Raw genomic sequence first — 12,127 nt, forward strand, 5'->3', positions numbered from 1 at the left:
TCCAGCTCTCATCCACCAAGGCCACTTCTGAAATTAGTGTGTACACACTTGCTACACTCAGTGAGTCTCCCATACAGCCAACAGTTAAAATTAGGCCTTTATTTGTGCACCTGGAGAAGACACTTTATAAGACCACCTTTGTTCTGTTACACATGGACTTCAAGCATGTATGTAAACAATGTAAGGTCATGGTGAAAGTTTAAACGTAAGCAAACATCAAATATGAATTGCCCTCACAGGTTGGAAATCTTTACCTAGGGAATGGGACCATCATCGTAACCTAACGAGTGGTGTCTGATGCTCGGAATTTTTTTATTGAACAATAACTAAGAGATTTACATACAAACAGGTATAACATGGCATGCGGGTGGTGTTGCAGTCCATTACGTTGCCTACCCACGCAGGGACCGCTGGTTTAAATCCCCATGTTACCGCTGACTTGGTCGGTCGTCCCTACAGACAAAATTGGCCGTGTCTGCAGGTGGGAAGCCGGATGTGGGTATGTGTCCTGGTCGCTGCACTAGCAGTTCCTCTGGTCGGTCGGGGCGCCTGTTCGGGGGGGAGGGGGGACTGGGGGGAATAGCGTGATCCTCCCATGCGATACGCCCCCTTGTGAAACTCCTCACTGTCAGGTGAAAAGAAGCAGCTGGTGACTCCACATGTATGGGAGGAGACGTGTGGTAGTCTGCAGCTCTCCTCGGATTGGCAGAGGGGGTGGAGCAGCGACCGGAACGGCTCAGAAGAGTGAGGTAATTGGTCGGGTACAATTGGGCGGGGGAAAAAAACTATCCCACCTGATGCCAACTAGTCCTTGTTATAGACCACTGAAGCTTGACCTACCACATCCACCCAGATAAAGGATTCCAGGCCCGCTGCCTCACAGCACTAGTGGGAGAATGAAACTGGGTATAAAACTGAACTGAAAGGAAGACAGAATACCTGAAACGACAACACCACTTCAGTGCTCTATTTGTCTTTGAGAACAGAGTGGCGATGAAATAGTCTGAACATAAAAATCCTGTTTTCTGTTGTCTCCAAGGTGACAAAGGATGATGACATCAGAGTGTCTACGGGATATGGGGACGGGGTGTCACATGTCAAGGTAAGTCCATGTCAATAGACCAAAAAATAACAGATTCATTTCTGCGAGGGTAAAACAACACATCCCTTTTATTAAATGCTACAATACTGAAGTCACGGAAAGGTGAATCAGTTCATCTGGACACAACGTTTATTGACAGAAACGTTCCATCATTCACCTAAGTGACCTCTTCAGTCTTAGGGCCCAGACACACCAAACCGACTAGTGGCGATGACGGCCGACTGTTGCATCGCCTCATGTCGCCTGCCATCTGGGCCAAAAAGTAGCTCCTGAACACACCGCAAAGACTACAGCCGACAGCCAACTAGCATGTACATTCTGCACTGATTCGCTAAGCTGAACAGTCGATCAGTGTGATCTCTCTCACCGACGGGCTCCGCCGATTCAACATGCTGAATCAGCCGAAAAGCTGCCAACAGGGGCTCCGACTAGTGCCGACGGTGTGGGACACACCGCAAAAACTAGGGTCACAGACCCTAGGGCCTGGTGTGTCAGGGCCCTTAACTAATTGCAGGTGTCCCCACCTTAGAAACAATACAGTGGCATAACGACCAAAACCAATGATCAGTTTCATATGCAAATTACCGTGACCATTAACTAGAGTTACAATGGCCATGTGTACTATTCACAGAGGATTTGGGAATAGCTGCAATCACAGCATTGTAAGATGGTGACAGATGTACTCATAGCCCCCACCCCCCGGTTCAAGGGGGCTTTCCAGAGCCAGTCCAATATAAATCATGTTTTACGATCTTGTTTCATTTTTTAGCAGAGGGTTTGTTAATGTAAACTTAGCCAGATGGTTGGAACCACTATTGTTGACTGAAGCGCCTTGAGAAAGTCATCGTTTCAGAAAAGCAGTCAGCTTCTGGTGATGAATATCTAATGCTCTGATTTGATTGGACAGTCACTGAATTGCAATCATCAATCTGTTTTTAAATAGTTGCCCAGCAACATGATGCTAGTTAGCAAGCTAGTTAGCTATCAATGAAGAGTCTTGTGAACTCAACCTAGTGAGAATTGTCTGTGGTCAGAGAGGGGGCGCTACAACAGCTATAACAAGTCAAATGATACTTCTGAAGATGAAAAAAACTCCTAACATTACATTACATTACAGTCATTTAGCCGACACTTTTATCCAAAGCGACTTACAATAAGTGCATTTAACGTAGGAAATCAGGAGAACTACTAGTCATCAGAGGTCATAAGTGCATCTTCTCTCTAAAAAAGCATCTAAGAGCAAAACCAGTGTTAAAGTAAAAGTGCAGCAAAGATTTTTTTTTTAATGAGTGAATACAATAAGTGCTAAGAGCAAGTAACAGGGTAGTAGTTCTTGAAGAGGTGAGTTTTCAACCTGCGCCGAAAGATGGGCAGCGACTCCGCTGTCCTGACATCAGTGGGGAGTTCATTCCACCACTGTGGGGCGAGGACAGAAAAGAGCCGTGACCGGATCGATCGGCAGCAGGGGCCTCTGAGCGACGGGGCAACCAGGCGTCCCGAGGCAGCAGAGTGAATTGGTCGGGCGGGGGTGTAGGGCTTGACCATGGCCTGGAGATAGGAAGGAGCTGTTCCTTTCACTGTCCTGTAGGCTAGCACCAGAGTCTTAAACTGGATGCGAGCAGCTACTGGGAGCCAGTGTAGGGACATGAGAAGGGGAGTTGTGTGGGAGAACTTAGGGCGGTTGAACACCAGACGAGCTGCAGCTTTCTGAACAAGCTCCAGAGGTCTGATAGCCGGCGCTGGGGCGCCAGCAAGGAAGGAGTTGCTGTAATCCAGCCAGGAGATGACCAGAGCCTGGATGAGCACCTGTGCTGTCTCGTCGGTGAGGAATGGGCGAATCCTCCTGATGTTATAGAAGAGAAATCTGCAGGAGCGAGCAACCGATGCAACATTTGCAGCAAACGACAGTTGGTCGTCCAGGATCACACCCAGATTCCTCGCAGTCCGAGTTGGCATCACCACTGTGTTGTCAATGGTGATGGCCAGGTCTCAGTGTGGGCAACCTTTCCCGGGAGGAACATCAGCTCTGTCTTGTCCAGATTGAGCTTCAGGTGGTGTGTCGCCATCCACTCCGAGATGTCAGTCAAGCACACAGCAATGTGTGTCTCTACTTGTGTGTCAAAGGGAGGGAAGGACAAGATCAGCTGGGTGTCATCAGCATAACAATGGTAAGAGAAGTCATGCGAGCGAATAACAGAACCCAGGGATGTCGTGTAAAGGGAGAAAAGGAGAGGACCCAGAACCAAACCTTGTGGAACGCCTGTAGTCAGTCTGCGAGGCTCCGACACTGTTCCCCTCCATGTCACCTGGTTGGAGCAACCCATCAGGTAGGATGCAAATATTGAGAGTGCAGAGTCTGTGACACCCAGCCCCTCGAGGGTAGAGAGGAGGATCTGGTTGTTCACTGTGTCGTATGCAGCTGACAGGTCCAGGAGTATCAGGACAGAGGAGAGAGAGTTTGCTCTTGCAGAGTGCAGCGATTCTGTCACTGCAAGGAAGGCTGTCTCTGTCGAGTGACCCACCCTGAACCCAGACTGGTTGTGGTCCAGGAGGTTGTTCTGGTGGAGGTACAAAGAAAGTTGGTTAAAGACAGCACATTCGAGAGTTTTGGATAGAAAGGGTAGAAGGGAAACCGGTCTGTAGTTTTTGACGTCAGAGGGGTTAAGTGATGGTTTCTTGAGAAGGGGGGTGTCTCTAGCAGTCTTGAAGGCAGATGGAAAGCATCCTCCCTGGAGGGAGGTGTTGATGAGGTGGGTTAGAAAGGGAAAGAGTTCAGATGCTATAGACTGAAGAAGAGGGGAGGGGACAGGGTCAAAGGAGCATGGGGTGGGGCAACTGGATGTGATGAGGTTGAGGATGTCGTCGGGGGAGAGGGGAGCGGGTGGGATAGGGGGGGGGTGTGGAGAGGTGAGGGAGGGTGCAGAGAGTGGGCTAGTGCAAGGAGTGCTAACCAGATGGTGAGAAAAGGAGGATCTGATGTCGTTTACCTTCTTGTCAAAGAAGTTAGCAAAGTGATCAGGGAGAAAGGAGGAAGTAGGAGGCGGAGGTGGGGGTTGAAGAAGTGTAGAGAAGGTTTCAAAGAGTTTCTTAGGATTAGAGGCAGAGGATGGGATTTTAGAGCGATAGAAGGCAGTCTTAGCAGCAGAAAGTGGAAAGAAGAGATTGGAAGTTGAGAAGGTCCTCTAGGAGTTTGCCTTTTCTTTATTTGCGCTCTGCCACTCTTAGGCTCCGTCTGTCAGTACATACTGAATCGGACAGCCAAAGGGCAGGTGGAGTTGGGCGTGCAGGCCTGGAGGTGAGGGGACAGAGATTGTCCAGGGAAGAGGAGAGAGAAGACGATCCGTAGCAGTGTCAGGGGGTAGGAGAGAGAAAGATTCAGGTGTAGGGAGGATAGCGGTAAGAGAGGAAGAAAGATCAGTGGTGGCGAGAGAGTGGAGGTGTCTATGGGTGGAAACCATGTGGGTTGGGGGAGCAGCTGAGGGGGGAGAAGAGAGGGAGAGAGAGTAGGATATGAAATAGTGGTCAGAGAGCTGGAGGGGAGTAACAGAGAGATTGGAAATAGGACAGTGTCTAGTAAAGATAAGGTCCAGCTGGTTGCCGGCCTTGTGGGTAGGAGGAGAGGGTGAGAGGTGAAGGTCAAAGGAGGAGGGGAAAGAGAGAAGAGGATCTAGCTTGTCAGTGTGGATGTTGAAGTCACCGAGAAGGATAAGTTCAGAGTCATCAACAGGGAAGTGCGTGACAAGTGTGTCAAGCTCCTTCAGAAACTTACCAAGGGAGCCTGGTGGGCGGTACACAACCACGATGGTGAGTTTGACTGGATAAGAGACAGTAACAGCATGAAATTCAAAAGAGGGTGGAGAAAATTGTGGAATGGAAACAGAGTATTTCCATTTCAGGGAGATTAGCAGGCCAGTACCACCACCGCCTCCCAGCTCTGGGAGTGTGAGAAAAAGAGTACACATCAGACAGAGCTGCGGGTGTGGTACTGTTTTCTGGCATGATCCAGGTCTCAGTTAGAGCAAGAAAGTTGAGAGAGAGCAAGGATGCGTAGCCTGACACAAACTCAACTTTCGGCACCGCAGACCTGCAATTCCAGAGCCCTCCCGTCACCACTTGCTCACCGTGAGAAGAGAGAGTGGGATAGGTAAGATTGGTAGGGTCACAGTGCCTAGGAGTGACCCAACATCTGTGCCAGCCCTGGGAAGAGGAAAGGACAGGAATGCGAAGGAAACACATATTCTATACTAGGTACACAAAATACAGATGACGGTCCGGATCTAAAAAGAGCAGTCCTTGCTTGACTCAGTCTTGGCTTGAAAAAGTCACGCTTGCCTTTGTTCACTCTAGCCTTCGTTCAACCTAGACCTGTTTGCCTGCACTTGGAAACTGATGCTTCCAAGTAGCAGCAGTGATTTAAAGATCACAACACTGATTGCTAATTGTCTGTCAGGAGTGCAGGCCACACCCTGGCCACTTTACACCCAATTGGCCAAAAGGCTAAACTGAAACTAGGCCTATTGCCCAGAAACTGGTCACTTATGTAAAACTCTATCAAACCTCACACAAAACTATTAAAACTGCAAACAGCAAGCTACCAAGGAATATATTTATAATCTAAAAGGATAACTAAGTCAAAACAGGTATGCAACAAGAAATATTTAAGGACACACTAGGGAAAAACATCTACAGCTAGAATAAGACAGCTACAGCTAGAATAAATTCCCACTAGGAACCAACATCAGACCTATAGAGAAAAGGACTAATGCTCAAGCAGCTGGAATAAGACTAATAGCAACTTGTTAAGCAAGAAAGATGATACTTACTCTATTCTAGCCCTTACATGCATGAATTATGACAACTTCAGTCAGAATATTTTTCCTATGTGTTTTTACTGCTCTTAGGGCATGAAAAAACAAGATTTGAACTTGAATCTTTTTTAACCAGATTTCTCAAAGAGATTTTCACATGTCCACTTGAGTGGACAACATGCGTTTTTTTTGCAACTGAAAATATACTGTATTAATAATAATATAGTAATAACATAGTAATAATGTGTGTATTTGACAATCCAGTGAATACAATAATATAAAATTATCTGAAAACTATAAAATACATAGAAAAAATCATACAGCTTCAATTACTGCAACCGCAATTGTGGAATACTCTGTTTCACTCTTCTGTATAGATTCAAATCCCACAATGAATGTTTTTACCGTTAGCATTGCTACAAATACTCTAAACCTTGCCATAACATCAACATATGGAAAAGGTACACACACCATTGGCATAAAGTTAGTCTGTCCATTAGAGCCTCTGAACTGAGGGTAGGGCAACACTATAGCAACATCCTATCATGTGCAGACTCGAGGTTTAGTGGTGTGCAACAGGAGGGGAAACATTTACTGTGCCTCAGTGTGTTTGCACCTATCAGTGTATAAACTTCTTCATTTCAACTAGATTTATAGAATGGCTATGTAATGAATCCCTTGCAAGCCTGTTGACTATCACGGCATCCTTGTCTCATTGTTGCGGAGGGACTTCAAAAGAGAAGACTATCTTGTATGAAAACTAGAGAAGCACGGTGACGATGGGTGACCCAGGGCACAAAGCCACAAGACACTGCATGCAGACGTACTTCGTTCTTTGGGTGCATGCAGCATCATGGCACCTGTTTGCATTCTTGGCTTTGATGAGTTGGGGCCAGTGGTTCCCAGGGCCAAACCGGATCTCTGGGGGTGCCTTGGACACTGGTCTGTGCTTCACCGGTGATGGGGTGGCACTGGGTCTTCCTCTGGCACGGATCTTGGTGGATCCTGCATTCAGTAGTGCACGAGCTACCGATGCTTTGAAGTGCAGAAGGTCCGTCTTCTCTAATCCAGATATTATGTAGAGGTGCCAGGCATTGACGGTGGCCACATCCAAGAAGTGGAAGAACAGTCGGATGTACCATCGCTTCTTCTTGCGCCCGTGGGGGTACATTGCCACACACTGATCCATGAGATCCACGCTGCCCATGTGCTAATTATATAACATTACAAAATATGGGCTTTCGATGCTGAGCATCTTCTTTTCTTTTTTGCTCCATCTCTGGGCCACGTTTGTTGGGGACTGGCCATTGCAGGATGAGGCCATGTGGATCACTGAGTTATCTAGCCAATGTGTGATGGTGATGTTTTGACCATTGCTGACAGCAGAGCAGGCTCCTCTTCCTTCTTTCTTGAGTTGCTTTTCACTTTTCTGTTTCTTTTGTGCTCCATGGAGCCTGTTGATCCTGTTTGTGCCAGTGCTATAGATGCCCTGGTGTTGCAATGCCACAATGAGAGGAATGGTGCAAAAGAAATTGTCAAAAAACACCTTGTGGTTATTTTGCTGTATGTCATCACAGAGGCATATAACTACTATGTCTCCAGCCATTCCTAGTTGACTGATCGGGCCATGCCCAGCTGAACCCTGATAGACTTCAAATCTGTACATTTCTTTGCCTTTTTGGCTTGCATACGTGTTTGTATTCTGCACAGTGTCATCTATTGGATCTTCGGGAAACAGGTGCGTAAAGAAATCTATCGGTTCTGTTCCCTCAACATTCACTTTCCACTCTCCTAAAAAAGTAGGCAAATCTCCCTCAAACTGGTTGTCTTTGATTTTCCAGGTCCGTCTGTTTTGGTTTTCTGCCTTTTTCCCTCAACCTCTGTTTATTGGCACATCCTCCTCAACTCCTTCATCTCAGCTCCCTCGTCCTCAGCTCCCTCATCCTCCACATCCTTGACTCCCTCATCATCCTCAGCTCCACTGTCACTACTGCTAGCATTAGCTACTCCTTCTTTTTCTGGCAGCCATTCATCATCACTGCCACTAGCATCATCCTCACTTGACTCAGATGGTATTTGCTCCACTATCCTGTAGGCCTTCTTATCCTGCTCTGCTCTTGACCACTGCAAAATATAATGATATACAAAAAACAGCTAATTACATTCTAATAACATAAATACATTTATTTACACCCAAAAAAATTACTGCAGACGAAGTATTTTCAAGAACAACAGTTACAGTAATAGTATGAATTGTAGTCGAAATATAGCTAGTGACGCATGATGTGCACTTTAGTGGACAGATGATTAACTGGAATTTTCTCACAATCTAAAATCAATACTTGGGAAATTTAACAACGACATGACTCCTTAGATGTTACTTGATGTTACAACAATTTTTTTTTACCTGAAAGGTTCTCCTAGAATAGAAGGATTGGACGGATAGTCCAGAGGAACTCGGCACTTCTGGCTGACTGTCGGCCAGATTGGTTTGGAGGGGAAAAAATAGCATATACAATGGCTTTCCACTAGGTGTCAGTGTATACGATGATGCAGTAGAGTCCACTGTAGTGGCTGATGTGCATCTATGCCATCAAAACCCATGCATATGCAAGAAAATGGCTTTTGAATAGCTGTCCGCTGTAGTGACCTCTATGCATGAAAGGGCTAGATGAACCAGCAATTCAGAATCACTCCAGAAGTTAAAATGCACACATTACACAATACAACTTGTCTGACTTAAAACCATTACATGGGATCCTCAAGTCCACATCTAATTAATGGTTGACTGATTAATTACCTGTTTAACTTACTGATACCGTAACCAATTATTTCACTTTCTATGCCAACAAACTGATTAAAAAGTAAATGAACTGATGACGTAAATGATTTACTGACACACTGAAAAACAAACCAGCTAACAAAGTGGGTACTTAAATAAGAAGGTAAACTAAATGACTATGTAGCGATCTCTGTCAGTAGACCACCGTATGTCCTTCAGTTTGTTGGTATGGGTTGAGTCCGTCAGATCTAACATCCGCTGGAGTTCCTTGGTCAGCATCACATTGTCTGTCTGTGCCCAGTAGAAAGTTTCCAGTTGTGTCCAGGATCAAACTAACCACCTTCCTGTCTGTCCAGCTGAAGACGGTCTACTACCAAACTGCCGCCTCCAGAGAGAACTGTAACTTTGACCTTACCATAGAGGTTGTCGGTCCCGACGCACCCAACAGTAACTATCCGTCTGTCTGCCTTTCTGTCAGTCACTCTGTCTGTCTGTCCATGTGTCTGTCTCTCTGTCTGTCTGTACTAATGGAGATGTGCTTTCCTCCACAGATCCCAGTAGGAGGTATCCTAATCTGGTGGCCTGTGCCAAGTAAGATACTAGACAATGACAAAGTAACCTGTACTGCTATAACTACCTGTACTGCCATAACTACCATTTCTTATAGAGTGTAGTCTGTACTGCTATAGCTACCACTTCTGATAGAGTTTAGTCTGTACTGCTATAGCTACCACTTCTGATAGAGTGTAGTCTGTACTGCTATAACTACCAGTTCTTATAGAGTGTAGTGTAACCTGTACTGCTATAGCTACCACTTCTGATAGAGTTTAGTCTGTACTGCTATAGCTACCACTTCGGATAGAGTGTAGTCTGTACTGCTATAGCTACCACTTCTGATAGAGTTTAGTCTGTACTGCTATAACTACCATTTCTTATAGAGTGTAGTCTGTACTGCTATAGCTACCACTTCTTATAGAGTGTACTGTAACCTGTACTATTATAACTACCACTTCTGATAGAGTTTAGTCTGTACTACTATAACTACCACTTCTTATAGAGTGTACTGTAACCTGTACTGCTATAACTACAGTTCTTATATTGTACTGTAACCTGTACTGCTATAAGTAACAGTGCTTATAGTGTAGTGTATACTTATCGTATAGTATACTGTAGTTCTTATAGAGTGTTGTGTAACCTGTACTGCTATAACTACCAGTTCTTATAGTGTACTGTAACCTGTACTGCTATAACTACCAGTTCTTATAGTGTACTGTAACCTGTACTATTATAACTACCACTTCTGATAGAGTTTAGTCTGTACTACTATAAGTACCACTTCTTATAGAGTGTACTGTAACCTGTACTGCTATAACTACAGTTCTTATATTGTACTGTAACCTGTACTGCTATAAGTAACAGTGCTTATAGTGTAGTGTATACTTATCGTATAGTATACTGTAGTTCTTATAGAGTGTTGTGTAACCTGTACTGCTATAACTACCAGTTCTTATAGTGTACTGTAACCTGTACTGCTATAACTACCAGTTCTTACAGAGTGTACTGTAACCTGTACTGCTATAACTACCAGTTCTTATAGAGTAACCCGTACTGCTATAACTACCAGTTCTTATAGAGCAACCCGTACTGCTATAACTACCAGTTCTTATAGAGTAACCTGTACTGCTATAACTACCAGTTCATAGGGCGTAACCTGTACTGCTATAACCACCAGTTCTTATAGAGTAACCTGTACTGCTATAACTACCAGTTCTTATAGTGTACTGTAACCTGTACTGCTATAACTACCAGTTCTTACAGAGTGTAGTGTAACCTGTACAGCTTTAAGTACCGGTTCGTATAAAGTAGCCTGTACTGCTATAACTACCAGTTCTTATAGGGCAACCTGTACAGCTTTAACTACCGATTCGTATAAAGTAGCCTGTACTGCTATAACTACCAGTTCTTATAGGGCAACCTGTACTGCTATAACTACCAGTTCTTATAGAGTAACCTGTACTGCTATAACTACCAGTTCTTATAGAGTAACCTGTACTGCTATAACTACCAGTTCTTATAGAGTAACCTGTGCTGCTATAACTACCAGTTCTTATAGAGTAACCTGTACTGCTATAACTGCCAGTTCTTAAAGAGTAACCTGTACTGCTATAACTACCAGTTCTTATAGAGTAACCTGTACTGCTATAACTACTAGTTCTTATAGAGTAACCTGTGCTGCTATAACTACCAGTTCTTATAGAGTAACCTGTACTGCTATAACTACCAGTTCTTATAGAGTAACCTGTACTGCTATAACTACCAGTTCTTATAGAGTAACCTGTACTGCTATAACTACCAGTTCATAGGGCGTAACCTGTACTGCTATAACTACCAGTTCTTATAGAGTAACCTGTACTGCTATAACTACCAGTTCTTATAGAGTAACCTGTACTGCTATAACTACCAGTTCTTATAGAGTAACCTGTACTGCTATAACTACCAGTTCTTATAGAGTAACCTGTGCTGCTATAACTACCAGTTCTTATAGAGTAACCTGTACTGCTATAACTGCCAGTTCTTAAAGAGTAACCTGTACTGCTATAACTACCAGTTCTTATAGAGTAACCTGTACTGCTATAACTACTAGTTCTTATAGAGTAACCTGTGCTGCTATAACTACCAGTTCTTATAGAGTAACCTGTACTGCTATAACTGCCAGTTCTTAAAGAATAACCTGTACTGCTATAACTACCAGTTCTTATAGAGTAACCTGTACTGCTATACCTACCAGTTCTTATAGAGTAACCCATACTGCTATAACTACCAGTTCTTATACAGTAACCTGTACTGCTATAACTACCAGTTCTTATAGAGTAACCCGTACTGCTATAACTACCAGTTCATAGAGCGTAACCTGTACTGCTATAACTACCAGTTCTTATAGTGTACTGTATACTTATCGTATAGTAAACTATAGTTCTTATAGAGTGTTGTGTAACCTGTATGGCTATCACTACCAGTTCTTATAGAGTAACCTGTACTGCTATAACTACCAGATCTTATGGTGTAATGTAACCTGTACTACTATAACTACCAGTTCTTATAGAGTAACCTGTACTGCTATAACTACCAGTTCTTATAGAGTAACCTGTACTGCTATAACTACCAGTTCTTATAGTGTAACCTGTACTGCTATAAGTACAAAAACTACAAACAAACCTTGTGATTGTGTGTGTGTGTGTGCGCGCGCGTGTGTGTGTGTGTGTGTGTGTGTAGGTTTAAGCCTCCTCCTAACGAGGTAGTGACACAATCCACCCTCACTGTGATGAAGATTGAACTCCCAACAGGACTGACTGCTCATGTAGATGACCTGAAACAGGTATAACTAACACACACTCACACACACACACCCACACACCCACACACACACACACACTT

General features: G+C 44.3%; 1 protein-coding gene across 1 annotated transcript in view; it reads left to right on the forward strand.

Annotated features, from left to right (window-relative positions):
- The window catches only part of c5 (complement component 5), a 139,696-nt gene that overhangs the window by 105,345 nt on the left and 22,224 nt on the right, over positions 1-12,127 (forward strand). Inside the window, exons 32-35 of the mRNA XM_056286324.1 lie at positions 1,040-1,102; positions 9,049-9,139; positions 9,244-9,283; positions 11,966-12,068. Coding sequence (XP_056142299.1) covers positions 1,040-1,102; positions 9,049-9,139; positions 9,244-9,283; positions 11,966-12,068 — 297 coding nt within the window. The remainder of the gene's footprint in view (positions 1-1,039; positions 1,103-9,048; positions 9,140-9,243; positions 9,284-11,965; positions 12,069-12,127) is intronic.

The sequence above is a fragment of the Lampris incognitus genome, chromosome 1, assembly GCF_029633865.1.
Source record: "Lampris incognitus isolate fLamInc1 chromosome 1, fLamInc1.hap2, whole genome shotgun sequence".
NCBI classification, from domain to species: Eukaryota; Metazoa; Chordata; class Actinopteri; order Lampriformes; family Lampridae; genus Lampris; species Lampris incognitus.